This window comes from Zonotrichia leucophrys, chromosome 8 (genome assembly GCF_028769735.1).
Source record: "Zonotrichia leucophrys gambelii isolate GWCS_2022_RI chromosome 8, RI_Zleu_2.0, whole genome shotgun sequence".
NCBI lineage: Eukaryota > Metazoa > Chordata > Aves > Passeriformes > Passerellidae > Zonotrichia > Zonotrichia leucophrys.
In genome coordinates this window covers 24,188,367-24,205,907 of record NC_088178.1, presented here as the reverse complement: position 1 = coordinate 24,205,907, position 17,541 = coordinate 24,188,367, and the positions used below count along the sequence as shown (strand labels likewise).

Sequence of the window (17,541 nt, the reverse complement as noted above, 5' to 3'; positions counted from 1 at the left end):
TCAGATTCTCTATACAGCCTCTCCAGCATCAGCCAGCAAGCCCCTGAGCAAAGCATATTTTTAGTGCAATCTTCCATCCCCACAAAAAGAAACTTGTCTTAAACAGCTAATCCAATATCAAAATGAAATCACAGGGTTGTTTCCCAGCCCCCCCCCTCCCTCTCCTTACCATAAATGAGCAGTTTCTTGACTCATTAATGACAGTTTCCCTTAAAAGAAGTGATCTCATATCACTGAGCCCCTCTCCACCACGCATACATCCCAAAGGTTGCGGGTATCTTAGCATCAGTAGCCGCTAGCAAGCTCTCTCATACAGAGCCCAGATGGACTATACCAGAAGCCAATTCAGCGTTAATAACTACCTACTCTGTGCAGTTTAGAAGCCTTACGTGGCATAATGTCCTAGGCAACAGCAGCCGATTGAAACCGCAAATAAAAGACAACCCAATTCTCCAAAAGCATCAAAAGGAAAAAAATAATAAATTGAAGAATGATTTAAAAAAAAAATCTTACTTGCACAAGATTAAACTGAATCCTTCACCAACATATGAAAAAGGAGAAAAAACAGATGCTGCCCAGAAAAAGTGACAAAATATTACCTCATTATTTAACAAAGCAGCATTAAGCGTCCTGCTGATTTCAAACATCTTGCCACAGATTTTGGTTAAGAGAAACAGAAAGAATCCTTTGCAAGCCCTCTGTCTGCAAAGGGTTCTTCAATTTTCTTGCGCACAACAGAATAGTCAATATGTTATTTCCCTAGAGTTCGCACATTAAAACATCTAGTCAGTGAGCTGAATTTTCCCCTTATCACACTGTAGACTCCTGTTATATGTACTGCTCTCTTTGCAAGATTAGCCTGCCCCAAACATGGCTGTTGTTTAAACTATTCTTTAAAGTAACAGTTCACTCCATAACCACCAGGTGGGCAGTGTACACAGATCCAAGTAACCATCTTAAAGATTTTTCTTGGAATAGCTGCTGCTTGTGATATACAACGTAAATCCCCCCTACACTTATCAAGCAGGAGGAAAAAAAATTGTCACTGTTTTATGCCCTTTCCTCCCCAGCAGCAAGCCCATGAACAAAACCCTAAAATCACTTAGCTTTTAACGCAGATTTTTTTTTTAAAGGGACCTTAAAATTTATGCAGGAGCTTTTCATTCAGCAAAAGTGGTAAAATCCAATCAGTTTTGAGAACAAAGTATAATTAAAAGGGAAAGCACAGCCAACTAACTGGTTTGTACTACAGAAGAACAAAAATCAGCATTCCGTTCATAAGAGGGTTCTTTCATGGGAAGACAAAATTCAGCACGTAAATAATTCTGCTAGAAAATATGAACTGTACCTTCAAGCAAATTGAAGAGAACTTGATAAGATACTGCTATGACTTACTGTGGCTTACATTCATTTACTAAACCACCGTTGCACGCATCAGAGCACAAGACTGAAATACGTGGAAAGGATCCAGTGTTCAATAGCACCTAAGACTCCCAAGGTATCAAACTGTCCCTATTCCATCATGTCTGCAAGCTACTTAAGTATTTTTTCTCCACTTTATTTAAGGTCAAATACCTCAAGAAATACTTCCATTACTATAAAAAATACCAATTCACTCAACGCTCTACAGCAACACCCAGAGGCATGAATGAGATTGGGATCTTTGTGTTAGGTGCTGTACAAATACATTTGAAAAGTCATTTCATACCGAAGGATTTACAAACAACATTTACAAGACTGAAAGCACAAAGCAGAGGTGTGAGAAAGAACAATAAAAGAGCATCACAAAATGTCTTTACCAGCTGGGAAGAACTGCTGGAGGAACCAGGGCATCTCTGGCAACTACCTGTGCTAAGGCAGAACCCAAAAGGTTATTTGCTGAGGTTAAAGAATAAATGCATTAGATGGACAAGGGCTTCTTTAGATTTACCACCTACAAAGCACCATCACCTAGTTCCTGTCATTTATAGCAATCCATGCTGAGTAAGTATATGCAGAGTAGTGATTTTCTTTGCTGGCCTTTAACTAATATTAAAGTGATGCAGTAATGACTTAACCTTCTTGAATATGTATTGAGTTTCAAGTCATCCCTTTTTATATGAGAAAGGTTATTTGCATCGATTTCTGTTTGCATGAAATAAGCTTATTTTCTCATTCACCATATGCCTTGAACACTAATTAAAAGTGTCACTTTCTTCTAATGTAAAAACGTAATCACTTAGTAAATAAGTATTCTTGGCTTTTTGGTCTTTGTGCTAATCTATTTAAGGACTTTTTATTTCCAGGTAACTTCAGTGCTTTGGTTACCACACACCCCACTCATGTAAAGAGAGGTGTCTTACAAATGCACTTTTATGGTGGATTTTTTTTTTCAAATGAAAAGAAAAAACTATCTAGAATTACATCTTTAAGGACCTATACTCCTATTACCCCGAGGCAAATCCATCCAATCAATATGAAACCATTCACATGCCACCATCTGCCAAGCTGTAGAGCAATGTGGCTGGAACAGACCTCTTATAAAGCAGCAGTGGTCTCATTTTCAGTCTATTAGGGAAGCACCAGAGCTCTCATGTGCAAGGACACAACACTCCAAGTCAGACCTCCTCACACCACTGTCTCCCTGCACTGCTGCAGAACTCCTGTAATTTTTGCTGCTTGAGTTTTCACACTAATCATCAAAGCAAGAGGGAGGAGAAAATGATCAGTAACAGTCCTATTCCACTGCAGCACAAAATAAAGAACTCAATTTAATTCTATCCTAATATGATTATAGCAAACCATTTAAATGCTGCTGCCTGTGAACTACAACCTGGCATTTTCCATCACCTCATTTTCTACTCTTATGGAGATCTAAGCATTTATCTCTGGAACAGTTTTACTCTTTTTCAAGACACTCCTCTCATAAAATTAACATTTAATTCTTATCAAAGAGTTATTTTGTTGTTTGACAGATGGGACGGTGCAGGTGGATGAGGAACCAAGGAGAGGCATGTGTGAGCAAGAGATGGATCTCGTGTACAAAATGATTTAATAAAGATAACGGGCAGGGAAAGGACATTACACAATGCAAGCACCCGGGTTTGTCCTATGCAGTAATTCAAGAACCTCTGTGGAAACTGCCTCCAGTTCAAGATACCACATCAACACTGTCTTCAGCAACACTGAGCTCACACAGTGTTTTCATCAGAAGACCTCATAATAATTTAAAATATCTTCCCTCACCTATAACCCCATGCAAATGCACTGCATGACTAACTAAAAAAGGGCACTAGGAAAAAACAGGAACATTAAGGTGTGCAAACCCCTTATAAATATACACAGAGAGAAGAAATTAACTAATTTAAAACTGTCTGTGAAATTACAAGAAACTGAAAAGCTAAACATGTAATTCATGTGATGCTGACAAACGCAGATGAGAAAGCCAGAGCTGAATTGTTCATGGCATCTAACCCAAAGCCAGATTTCAGCAAAGAGAACAGGAAAGGAAAAAAAAGAAACCAGTCCAATTGCCTGACTGTCCTTTGCTGTACATGCGTGCAGGAGGTGGCAGGGACTGGGGGGTAGAGGGAAAAACAATGGCTAAACAGGTTATTTACTCACACAACAAGGGGGCTTTTTCCACTGTTACTTGAACAACTTACAGTTAAGCGTATATGTACATAATTTATCTACTGAGTAATTTAAAAAGGAACCAGCAAAATAAAACACCTTACCAACTGCCCTGTGGAAATCAAGCAGGAGTGGGTGATTGAGACTAACCTTGCATGACATTGAAAATGTTTTTTAGGCTCTTAAAGGTTAGTGAATTAATGTATTTCATGAAACAGAGTTAAATTTTTAAGGTTTCACTGCAAAATATGTAAGTCATGATAACTGAACACTAGCCATATAAAAAAAAACCACAATACAATTTCTGAGAAAACAGTAGTTGAAAAAGATGACTGATATGGTCCTGAGCTTTAATTAGCTTTTATTTGATGATCCACTCAGAAACACAGGAACCTGTCCCTGCCTCCCACCCTGCCCCTGCTGTGGAACCCACTGACAACTGTACAAACTCTGCTGCCGATGCAATGTTCTGTGTGGTGCAATGAAATTCCTCCTGACGCCGAGGAGATGAAATATAACACACAGCTACCTGGAAAAACTATCACCTTTTGGATCTGAACCCAGAAAAGAGAGAAAGGAAACAAAAAAAGCCAACCCAGAAGAAGAATCAAGAGTAGTCAGAGCTCTAGTTCCTTAAAGAGCTAGACACTAGATATAAAACAAGACAGAAAGCCTTCCTAAATACTTACAACCCTAAATGAGGAATTTAGATGCACAAAGCTTAGGCAAGTAGTCACAGTTCCCACAGAAATCACACTTCAGCTGCTTTTGCACAAATATGCTATTTAATGTTGCTTGCCCACTTTCTTTTTCATGCCTTATGAGATGTGTAATTTGGATGCTGCATAGCTGCTCTAAGTATCACATGCCAATTTTCCAAAGATGTGTGTATTTGCAAACCCCACTGTGGATACTTATGTTTGAGCGCCAGGAGACTGGAACAAAACTCTCCAGGGCACAGCAGAGCACAGAGGTAACAAAATGAATAGATGTAAATAGCCCTGATGGTGAGAGAAGCCTTAGCAGTGCTAGAACCACATCCTCAGTGCCACAGCTGGAAGCTGGGCAGCCACATAGATTTAGGCACACGTGTGTGCCAGGGAATAACCTCAGCAGAGGATTCCTGTCCCTGTCAGGGCACAGGCCAGCCAGGGAAGGGGGCCAGCAGCTCTGCTGCAGTGCAAGAAGGGTTTGGAGAAGATGATTCAGCACCTTCCCAGCAAGTCTGAAGGCCAGCAATGTCCTTGGCCCCACACTCCTCTCCCAGCTCTGAACTGCTGCTCTGCAACACAGAGCATCCACTCCGTCCCACCATGTCCTGCCTGGCCAATTTTCAACACATTTTAAAGAACCCACTGTCAGCACGGCAAGACCAAAAGGCAAAAGGCAGTATACACTGCAGGTAAACATGTTAACACAGCAGTAAGAATTACTAGCACCTTTCTCCCCCTTCCAGTTCTTTTAATTTTGGCTCAGGAATAGAGATTTTAATGCCTTCAGCCCCCTGATTTTGTTTTCCTCCTTTTAAATTCAGAGATACTAAAAGTTGCATGTGACAGACATCCTAAATCCTACAGCTTGCTTTCCTATCACTACAAGCAGAACTCAATCCTACCTACAGGGAGAGTTAAAACATTTCTACATTGCTGTCAATTTTGTATAATACAGTTAGCAAAGTTTCAACTGAGCACAAATGAAGATGTTTTCAAAGATTTATGACTGCATTTTTAAAATGTATTTACTTGTAAATAATGAAAGGACCTAGACACTGAAGAACTCCAGACTTACCAGGGAGATTTACATGAGTTCAGCCATTTTTAATGTGCCTATGTATAAGCACAAAAACCCTCATAAAAAATGTGAACAGGGTCTTGCAACCAGCATTGCCTAATTTTAGAACAGTTGATGGATTTGCTTTAAGCCCATCTGTAATACAGTGTGCTATACACCTTGCACTCAGGCCAAACAATATCAATAACAAGAACAAAGATAAAAACCTGAAAGGGGATTAATGTGCTGATGTTTCCAAGCTTTGAGACAGTGATCAGAAAGAGATCTGGGGACGAGTGTGAGGTGGCTGGATCAGAACAGAGGTACAGGAGGAATCAAAGGAGACCTGTGAGCAGCATGCAGAAGGGTTATGCCTCCTGCAACTTGCAATTACACAGGAAGGATGCAGAAGCAGGGAAGATACAAAAGAGAATGAAGACAACAAAAAGCGTCAAGAGCTATTAATTGTCCAAATTACTTCTCGTTAGAGCAGCTGGCACTTACACAGAGTATTTTAGTAGCAGCAGGCAGAAGGTAAATAAGTATTACAGTTTCATACATTAAAAAAAAAACAATCCTCAGTAATTTCTGAGTAAACCCTTTCACGTAACCTATCCCAAAACCAAGGATGCTGGAAAGGAGAAAAAGTTTAAAATGGCTTTACTAAGCTTACGCCTGTATATACAAGTACCAGGACTTTCAAGAAGCTTCCTGTGTACATCTGTTTTATTTCTACCCCTTAAGAAATAAAGGTCAGGTAAGCTGCCTAAATAAGGTACCCAAATCTCAGGGATAAACAGCTCCCTCATGAATATGGCTAACACAAGTCTTTAGTGAATAATTTAGATTACAGAAATAACAGTTTTATAATAAGGAAGACAAGGTAAAATACAGAGGAAGTAACAGGTATAAAAACCAGAACTGATTCTGTTGGCATCAGAGTAATGGCAACACTGAACTTTCCATACTGACACAAAATCCAGGAGAGGCTAAAGAAAGACAACTGAAAAATCATCTGCAGCTCCTCTTTTTGCCCTCTAGAGTTCCTGGAGCTCATCTCTCAGGATCAGGATGGCTCGAGCTTTCCTACCCAGGTCTCAGATTTTCATGCAGACCTATGGTTTTCTTTAAACTTGTCTTTGCAAAGTACAACATACCTCAGCAGATGATTTTAGCTTCCTTTAAAGTAGGGCAGATGAAAAATGGGTATTTTTAATACTGTCCTTTTAAAAAAATTAAAAATATGCTAGTAGGAATAAAAGTTGCTCTGCAGCCTAACCTTCCTAATAAATAACTTTATGTTACAGTTACCTAGCAATAAATATTTCGTGCTAAGGCTTCAAGGGATTTGCACAGCCCAGCTGGAGAAGCTGGCAGGTTGGCACCCAAGAGTGAGTTTACTTCTGTGCTGAACTTTCTCTTCCACAGCCACAGCCGATTTGTTTTTCATTGAACAGGCAGGTAGAAGATGAGGCAGCAGCCAGGCTGCTTGTGGTTTCTCCAGTCTGTGGAGAGAACCTGCATGTGAGAGGATGGGCTTTACCAGTCCTAGAGGCCAGTGTGGATGAATTCACCTCACCCGAGGTTACCCATCTGCTGGGCAGCGACTCTCCCCAGCCCTCTGTACAGGAGGCTCTAGGAAATGGGCACTTCCACGGCACAGCTCATCTGTCCTGCTCTACAGATTTCGGAGAGGAAGATAAATCAAGCTCTTCTTCACTGGCTGCACACTAAGGAGCCCTCCAGTGATCTCCAGGGGAGCCTTGCTCCAGCAGAAAGTCCACCTTTGGTCAGCCCAGTCCCACCATGGGCTTACCAGGTGACCAAAGCAGGTGGTCTCCAGCTGACCCTCACCTAAATGAGCTTTGGCCACACTAGGGTCTCTTAACTCCACAGTGCAATCCTTTATTTAACTCAGCACAGCTGTTCATAAGGACAAATAAGTACTTCAGGGAGTAGCAATTCAAGCAAGGCAAGTTTAGCACAGACACAGACTCACACCAAGGCCAACACTCAGTGCACCCATAAGAGCTACACAAAGCAAATCCTGCAAGACTACATTGGTCTGTACACAGAAAAAGCCTAACATCTTTGGAAGCATGTAAACAACTCATCAAAAGGAAAAAAAACCAGCAAAGTTTATTTCATGAACTCTAGGCTTGATAATCTCGCTTTCATAACAAAAGCTTTGATTCTGGACCTCCGAACAGCAAAGCCTTAAGAAAAAAAAAGGTTCTAGTACATCCAATTTATGACTGTTGGGAAAAGCAACAATCACATCAAAACAGCTGCTCTGAAAACCCATCCAGCTACAGGCCATCACCCTGCAGTTTAAGAATATTTCACTCCATTGCCTGAACACATTTATATTCTTCCAGGCAGTTTTCCTGATGTTTTATAAGGATTCCCCAATGCAACAACAAACAATCTTTCTTTTAATAGTATCACTGGATGCATTGTAACCTGCACCGAGGGACACCCTGCTCTGCTCAGATAAAAGTTAATTGTTCTTCTGACATCGTACAATGAAGGAACTTTAAACTCACATAATAAACAAAACAGTCCTCTATTTTTAACATTTTTCATAGTCCCATGCCTAAGAAAATTCACTTAAAATGTTCCAAGCAAGCACAGATAACCAACATAGAACTAGTGTACAAAAAATATGTTTACTTTTTTTTTTAAAGGTGTTAAAGGACAAGATTTTGTTTTGCTGTGGTAGAGGGTCCTACTTCTGGGGGTAAAGGAAAGCTAGACATCAGTGATGCTGTGGAACATTTGAGAAGGAATTTCAACTGCTGGCAACAAATCTCTCCAGCATATTGGTGCTGTGTCTTTCTCCAGACTACTTCCATAATTTTGTGCTTTCTGCCAAAGTAACAGGGCAGTATAGGTGCACACCATCAAATTCTGTGGTTTGGTAGTAGAAATTTCAGCTCATGACCTTTGAGGTTAATGGTGCTATTTAAATTTAAGACACAATGAAGCTATTAACCAATTACTCCCACTGACCTCACTGTTAACTGGAAGACTATCAACACAGAAAATGAAGCCAATTATTTAGGAGCAATCATCTGTTCAGGAAGCCACCCTCTTCAGCTGGTTGGGAGACTATCCCGGGCTGGAGGATGGTGACATGGCTCTATCCACTCCTGCTCTTGTCACTTCTCAGCTGCCACATGGGCACAAACACTTGGGATGCTCAGGAAACTCCTACTAGCACACAGCATTCCTCAGCAACCTGGATGGCTTGACACACACAAAGGTTTTCTTTTCTCTTTCCACTGGCATCAGTCAGGTCTTAGGATGCTCAAGACTCCCCCATACACAGGGCCTGTGCCCACTGCAGCAGGTATGAGCGCTGCCATGACAAGGACTGCAGCTCTGCACATGCTGCTGACAGATGCAGAATTCCCTCCAGTAATGAACTCCCTGAATTTCATCACTTGCTGTTCCATGTGGAAAGCAGAGCCAACCTCTCCTTCTGTATCATTAGGATCATAACAGTAATTTATTAAAAAAATCTGTCAAAACTAGATGCTATTGCACATTTCATAAGCTTTTAAGTAATGAATGAAGGAAAAAAACATCTCACAGATACAGTCACATCAACTATGCAAACCAAAATAAGACCAGATACTAAAAAAGAATGTTGGGAAAAAAACAACATTTAAGTGTATACAGTAAAATCTTGCTCCAAATGCTTCCACAAGACCCAGATCTAAATAATTTTAAAAACGCTGCAATCAAGCTTAATGGAAGCTTCACTTGATTCATCCATTTAAGAATCCAGAAAAAAAACCTCTCACAAGAGACTGCTTGTAAGATTCAGATTAAGATGAACAGGCCAGATGCTCCAGGGTACCAAATTTGCTCCTCAGCAATTTCCTATCCTGCTCACCAACTCAGCCTCACCATTCTGTGAAATGGCAACTGCTGAGCATCAGAGCTGACAGGTTAACAGGACAGAGGGAAAAAAAAGCACACCAGCCAGTGACATTCCCATACTGCAAGAAGATCCCAAATGTGTTGTTCAACACTACAAAAAAGCAACATAACCTGGCAAAATTTCAAACAGGTTTCCAGTAGAGTGACCTGCAGAGAACAACATGAGATTGTGGGAGTCAGGCAAGGAAGAAGAGCTGGGAGCCTGGCACTGCCATGTACTCCCAGGGCTGAGTGCCCTGATGGGTCCCACCTGCAGCCTCCACCACCACCCAAACCCAGGTGCTCCATTGAAGCTCAGGGCTGGGGCACAGAGGGCAAAACTCTGAGTTTTCAGTTTCTAAGTAGACCATTTTATCATTGGGAAAGTGGATGGAAAAACAGACAATAGACAGCATATCTCAGGTTGGGATTCTCATCAGTCAGACATTTGCAGGGGGAGACGAGTAAGATGCACAGAGAGGCACACAAGAAGTGAGTGTCTGTGCCACACAGAGCATCCCAGTACTAGAGATGATTGAACTCTGTGGTTCCATGAAGTGCAGTTAGTTCTGGGTGTTAATAACCCTGATTCAGAGCTGCTCAGCAATGTACTCTCATTAGCCAGACCATCTGTGTAAGGGAACAACCTACGCTGTCACAGCACACGGAGCCTGGGGCTGACCTTAATATCTTCCCCCACATACCAGCAGAGGACAAGTGGAGAGAGAGAGAAATCTGGCATCAGTTTGTCTTTACTGCTGCCAGAGGAAGATATCTGGGCTGGAGAGGAAGTTTCTCACCTCTCCAGTCACTCTGCCAGCTGTGGCAAATGCAAACTGGCAACTGCTCTTCCTCCTAAGGTCCCACTGGTGAAATGGGAAATTTGGCTGTCCTATTGTGACAGGGTAAACCCAGTTTAGATATCACAGGACTCTGACTTATTGGGAAAGAGAAGCTTTGCAGATCATGTGAAACCTCCTGACATTATTCAGTCAGTGTAAATTTTCTGGTGGACTGAAAAATGCCCTGCATGACATGGCATTACATTCCAAATATCAGCTATTTGTTGGTTCTTGCTCCTTCCTCTGTATCAGATTTCTGCTAAGACAAGCTGCCTGGTGGACATTCCTGCAGGTTCTTCCTACCTGCACAAGTCTGAAATCCTTGAGCTGGTTCCTAGAGGAGCAACCTACACAGAAAATTGATGCAGATCAGAAGGAGTACAGGACACTAAAGATCCATCCCATCCCTGAGTGAAACATGCAGCAACTATCTTTAAGCATGCTGAGGTTTAGTCCTCTCTTTCTAGGCACATCATTCTTCCAGAAACTGCCTTTCTGGCCAATAAATATCATGCTTCCTCCTCAGAACAGAAAAAAGGCAAAACAAACCAATTGGACCCAATCTGCTTAATGTGCTACTTACTTCCAAAAATGCCATTTTTTCCTTCTCTACCAATCTCTTTTCATCTTTGATTCCTTCCCTGCTTTCATCTGTTGTGTTTATTAACTTCCTCTGGCTGGTGCCACATCCAGGGAGAGCAGCAGAGAGCAATCCTGGTGCTCGCTATTGCATGCTCCCTGCTGCTGAGAAGAGCTCCAGTGAGCCCAGTACAAACCACAGTGTGCAGCCCTGAGTGACAGAATTTGAACAACTCTTCCAAGACATAATTAAAGCTGATGTTTTCTGTGGAGCAGTGGAATTCAGCAAGGAGTACATTAACAGAAAGCTTGGTATTGTGAACACCAACAAGCAGCTCAATTCAAGCAAAAGGAAATTGTCTGGATTATGAGATGTTACCTAGGATGCCAGTAAGGGTATACAAAGTGCTTTATCTCTTCTCATCATGGCATGGCAGAAATAATCTCCCACACATTAAGGCTGCTAGCAGGAACCTTGTCCTGTGGAAACAATGCTTTTCTAAGCTCCAGCATCCAGTCTTGCTGCTGTGCAATTCCCAAAGAGATGAGAGCAAATTAAGACCCTTTTTGGACGTTTGATTTTGCAAAACCTGTGGTAGTTCAGCATTGTTGAAAATTCCACCTTTCTGATATCTGCTGAAGACTTGCCAGTGGGTTAGAAATGTATTACACAGGGAGTACATGAACAACAGACAAGCAGGGTAGAGAAAGGACATCTCCTGAAAAACTAGGGGCATAATGAGACAGAAGTTAGCAAAAACCAGAAATACTTGAATGAGGAAAAACAATTAAAACTTGGCAAGTGACAGACCTGTATACAGCAGTCTGTATCAGACCAGTTTGTATCACATCATTTTAATAGGAAAGCTTCACTTTTGACATACAAAGATTTCCCAATAAAAGTTATTTCTTTTAAACAATATCCATTTTTATATACCTTTGACAGTTTGGGGTTCTGCATAAGCAATGAGCAACAGCTTGGCAAAAGGTGACTTTACATGGGCTACTGCAACTAAAACTGGCAAGGATGTCAAAAATGCATGAATTGACATATTACAACCCATTAAAAGACATTTAGAATTATGCATTTGTAGGAAGTAAATACAAAAGGATATATAGCAGACATGATAGTTGGGAAGCTCAAGAAATCCACTGTTTGTATACTGGAGAAAAGAAAACATTGCCATGTAGGTATTTTACAGCAAGTGACTGTGCCTAACTGAAAAAGGCCTAAAAAACAAAGGAGAACAACAGCAAGATGCAATGAGTTCAGCTACACAAAGACTTTTTAGCTATACATTGCATGAAAATATGGAGGACAATGGTTCAAATAAAGTCAACTGTGTTGGAAATAGTGCATGAAATCCCAGAAGTGATAGAACTACTAGTCAGTGAAGAAAATGAAAGGAACCAAGTGGAAGAAATCAATCAAGAAGAAAAAATAAGCTTTTTTTTTATAAAGGCAGGCAAGAGGCCAGGTAACATAGATGGACACACATGCAAAGAAAAACAACCCACAGAAAAGTAGCTCTATCTCTCAGTACAGCAAGTGATAAATTTGATAAACTACAAATCTCCAAACTAAAGAATGACAGCAAGCAGTGAGGGGTGAAAACCATTTTTCTTGTGCTGGAAAAAAAAAAAAACAAACCACCTTCTAATGCAAATGGATGAGCTGATTAACAAAGCTTGCAGAGCCTGTTGTGAAAGACGGGTGAATGGAGAGAACCCGAGGGAGACACTAAGAGCATGTAAACCAAATCAGGGAGCAGCTGACTGCATTCAGAGGGAAGAGGCTACAGGAGCACTCAGAAACACGAAAACAAGAATATGACCTAGGCTGCATGAAGCACCAGTAAACACTCTCAAGTGCAGGGCAACAGGAGGCATCTGTTCAGTGTGTTCTTCGACTGCTGAAGTGTCAGCAGTTTTACAAATACCACCATTTATTATTAGTAGTTTTTATAACCAAGGGGAAGCACCAGAATGCTTATTTTTAATGAAGCCACACAAACCCACAGAGAAACTACACTTGTTTTTCAGTACTAAAAACCCAACTGTTGAAAGGTGAGAACTCCTCTTAATTTATGGAAATCCCAAACTCAATCTCCCATGCATTAACTTTAAATCTTTATAGAAACAAAGGCTGCATATTTTGTCTATTGTAAGGACACTGAAGTACTTTTTTTTTCTAAAATAGTTTACTATGTCAGTGAAATTGCAGATGCTTCTGTGCACTTCAGGGACTTCAAACATTGCATCAATTATCTGAATAAGTAATGAAAAGACATTGTGAATAAAATGGTTCACCAAGCCTGGTTCACAAGTCAATTGCTTTCTGAATCCAGTTATATACTGTAATATTTGACATGTTATTTCTTTTTGCAAGAGGTTAAGAGTTTTCTGTGCTTCTATGCTACACTTGCTGCAAGAGTTTGGAGAGGAAAAAACCCAACAAAACACAAAAGACTGCAGGAAGGACAACACACTTTTAGATTCTCCACTACAACACTCTTCACACAAAACAGAACAAAGAAGGTCACTGAAACCAGAACTTTGAAGTCCAACCGAGGCAGAAACATGAAAATCCCCTAGCAGATTGCTTATCATTACAGCCCAATCTAATACTTCAAAATTCCACCTTTGACAAACTGGACTAGGTGATGGTACAACACAAAATGTCTGTTTGCTGAGCTCCTGTTTCCAGAGTCTCTTTCTGGCACCTGGAAACAGAGCAAGCATAAGGCTGATTATCATTTCCATAACCCCCAAGGAAAACTATCGTGCAAGATGTTTGAGTAAGAGCAGTGCTGTTCGAAGGCAGCATTCATAAACAGAACAAAGACCAAACAAAAGGCTAAACAAGTACATCATAATTAACAACTACCACCAAACTTTTAATTAAGATATGTAAGAAAAATCAAGGGGAGCTAATTAAAAAAACACCAGCGTATATACTTTCTTAGAAAAATCTGAATTGGTACCATGAAGTAAACAGGCTAATTAGAAGTGACCACAATTATTTTGTTACTGTTTCTGAGTTTAGTCATGATTTTTCAGCTTGCTCTTTAATCCTACACCTTGTTTGAACTCCTCTGTTGTTTGAATGCAGGATTCTTCCATCAATTTATTCAAAAACTAAGCAAAAGTGACAAAAATACCACCGAGCTTTAACTCTGTATGGCAGGCATGTTTTGTCATTAGTTTTGAGACACACTCTTCTCTGCCTAGACAGTATCATTCTTGCAGGGCCAGAATTATAATTATTATACACTCCCCCCATTAATCCTGAACAAATCCACAGTTACTACAAATGGATCCTGATAAAACTGCCACATCAATAATGCTACACTCCACATGTTTTCCTTTTATCCAGGCAGCTAGACCAGTATAAGAATATGATGCTGTTTCACACAGATTTTACTGTTAGAGGTATCTACTTCCCTTAGGGCCAGAAAGCAGTTACAGATAATAGGAATCTAACTGGCAATATTAAGGTTTTACTTCTCTGCTCTTATATACTACCCTTTTGTGAAAATACATCCATTCTCATTACTTTTGCCATTCTTCAAAACTGTTACTGGACTGATTTGAACAGTAACAGTTAATGCTGATAGAAACAAGCAAAGAAAAATGCTGACACAACCTGGAGTTATTTAAGAACTTATTTGCTACACATCTATTTCCAGAAAATTAATAAAAAGTTGCTGACTCCCAGCTTGGTAAAAACCCCAAGTATACCTCGGGAAAAAAAACAAAACAAAACACCCTGGGTAAAAAAGGAATTCCCACCCCCAGCCCAGAATGCAAACAGCAAAGTGACTTGCAATTAACAACTTCTGCCTCTCCCCTACAGTGTTGGCACAAAAACCAACCCTCCATTGGGATACATGTTAACTCTTTGCGATTACCAAACTCAGGAACCATCTTCCAGGTTATTTCTGCACCTCCCCAGAAGCCAAATTTCACTTTTTAGAAAATCTAGTCTTACATTTAAGAGAAGTCTATGGTCTCCTAAAATTGTATCACTATACACTAATAAGGTAACCCTTAAACTATCCAGGAAGAATTGTCTGCCTACAACAGCACCTTTCTCATTCCACATTTAAATTTCCAGACAGTGCTGTCCTGCCTGTAGCTTTCTGTTTTATGGCTGTAGGGTATCACTTTTTCCCCCTTTGAAAAAGCCACTAAATATATAAAGCAGCCTTCTCTTAACTAATGACACAGTACACATCTTCCTTGAAAGTAATTCATTTTAAACTTGTAAATTTCAGGTGTTTCCTCCATATTGAGACAAAAATAACAAGCCCTTCCTGCATATGGCTAAAAAAAGTTAACTGTGTTTCAAACCCCCTTTAAAATGTAGATAAAAATACACATGCCTGTGTCAGGTAACTCACCAGCAGTGCTGAAATGGAATGCAATCTCCATTTCCTCAGACTATTTCCAGGCTCCTCTACTGCCAAAGCTAGACAAGCACTTTCTCCCTAGTCTACACTTTTCTGTTCAATAGGTGGAATAAAGTAAAAGGCTTATTTCTGTGCAAAGGCTTCTTCCTCTGCATAGCAATAAGCCTCACATGGTAATTGATTTTTTTAAAGTGTCATTTAAATTATTTTGGTATGATTTATCTTTCCTTACTTTTTCCTAAAACACCTCAGAATATTAACAAGGAAATAAATGTAGTAATACTCTAACATCTTCAAACATTATCTAATTTAAAAATCTAATTTACTTTCCATCATTTGGGCTTCCTTACTATTTCAGATGTCACTCAGTGTGGATAGTAAAATTAGACTATCAATTTCATTTTTGCTTTGAATGTGTTGCAGGCTCTGCTTCTCAACCACTAGAACTTTCTTGTTTAAGGTTCCCAATACTGTTCTGGAATTTCTGAATTAAAAAACAGGGGGAACTATTGCTTTGTTTTTATTAAAAGAATTCTCAACTGCTCTCCCTGGCCTTTCTTAAAAGAAAAGGCCGAGTGCTGGCACAAAACCAAACCTCCAATATACCTGTTAAATAATATTCTGTGGTCCTCTATTAATACAAGGAGATAATAAAAGTCTTAAATAGCACTGAGGGTGCCACTGGATACAACAACCTTCCAATGACGCCAGTGGGAGACCTACTTAAGAACCAATAAACAAATTGAGCAAGTGATGCAATATGAGCTGTCCTGCTCTTGCTTTGGTGAAATTTAAAGGATGATTTATCACCGTAGGCAGCCTTATTGCCAGCCAGCCTCCACAGCCAGTGAGTCTTATTCAAAGCATGCCACTGCACTGAAAAAGAACTCAGGGAAAACATTTAGGGAAATCTATATTCTTTAGCACAAATGTTGATTGATAGAATTTCCTTTTGGATTTTATTTCATATATGGCATAAGAAACAAACAGAAGTTTAAACTCTACCCATGTCAATCTTTTAACACCTGGGAATACTTCATATACCATCAGTGTGCTACAGGAAAAAAAAATAAATAATGCCATCAGCATAAAAACAGCACTAACTTCCAGAGTAACTATTAGGCAATTAAAACTACAGTCATGGGTAATGACTTTAATTAAAAACACCTTAATTGTACTCATCACAGTGAAGGGGACTGAGCCTGCAACTCGCGTGTGCGTCACAGAGTAACACGGGTAGAGAAACAAGGAGAAGCCACTGGAAGGTGAAGAGGGACAGACAGAGGGAGAAGCCACCCACGGGCACGGACGCCGGGGGTGCTCGGCCACGGGGAGCGGCCCGGTCCCCGCCCCGGCGGATCCTCCGGTCCTGCTGCCCAGAGGCCGCACCCCGCCAGCCTCCGATGGATCAATTTCCATTCTAAAAAACCTCTAATTTAATAAACACAGTGCAAAATTACTTTTTGGTTATTCAAAAATAAAAGTAAGCCTTTTGTTTAGAGCGGAATGAACGCCAAGCCTTTTGTTTAGGCGGCATCACCCAAACCGTTCCGAGCGCGGCGGGCCCGCTCCGGGCGGCACGGGAAGAGGGAGAGGGGGGTTCAACCTCCGCGCCCCGGGAGCGCTGGCCGACAGGAGAAGGCGGCAAGGCCGCTGCGCCCCATCCCGTCCCCACCGCCGCCCTCTCGCCCGCCCCGGCTCCGCTCTCTCACCGCGCTCCGGCCGCGCATCTTCCGCCGCCGCGGGACGGCCTCGAGAGGGGCGCGCAGCCGCACGTGGCGCTGGCGCCGACGGGGTCTCCCGCGCAGGCTGGCGGGGCGTTAGGCGGTAACGTGAGGCGGCACCACCATGCCCCGCTGGCCGCACTCGGGGACAGGACTCTTATAGCACACATAACCCGCGGCAGCTGTGCAAACCCCGGCCGCGGAGAGGGAACACGTGTGGGGGGCGGGAGGAAACAGCCAGAGCCGGGGTTACGCAATCAGGAGGGTCCGCACAGTTCCGCTCCCTCGCAGGTGGCTACCGGTGTGGGGATGGAAATTAATGAAGTGCGGCGGGCAGAGTGAGGTTTGTGCTTTCCCCCTGTCTCTGACTGGGCCCGTGACCCTCGGCTGTGAAGATGTATGAGAAAGAATTTTCAGTAGGTTAAAAAGCCTCTTTTTCAATCAAGGAAAGGATAAGATGATGTGACACAAATGTATGATCGTGTGCCACAAATAGAACGTTGTGGGAAGCTTTTCCTTAGACATAAGCTTTGTCCTATATTTTTTCAAACAGTTTATTTTCTTGCTGTGTAGGTCATCCTTAACATTAGGCTAAATTTAGATGAAGATGCAGCAGCAGTGAAGACAGACTGTCTGAAGAAGCTGAGCTAGACCCACAGCCTCAGCTGTGGCCTG

The 17,541-nt window shown here is 41.4% G+C and overlaps 1 protein-coding gene across 3 annotated transcripts in view; it reads right to left on the bottom strand.

Moving 5' to 3' along the window:
• ELAVL4 (ELAV like RNA binding protein 4) overlaps positions 1–16,986 on the bottom strand; it is an 80,169-nt gene extending 63,183 nt beyond the window's left edge. Inside the window, exon 1 of one of the 3 annotated variants that reach the window (XM_064720528.1) lies at positions 16,855–16,986. In XM_064720528.1, coding sequence (XP_064576598.1) covers positions 16,855–16,872 — 18 coding nt within the window. In that variant the 5' untranslated portion in view covers positions 16,873–16,986. Of the gene's footprint in view, positions 1–169; positions 322–599; positions 817–16,854 lie in introns of those variants that run through there. The other 2 variants (XM_064720524.1, XM_064720523.1) reach the window with 2 other exon arrangements.
• Positions 16,987–17,541: the final 555 nt, after the last annotated feature.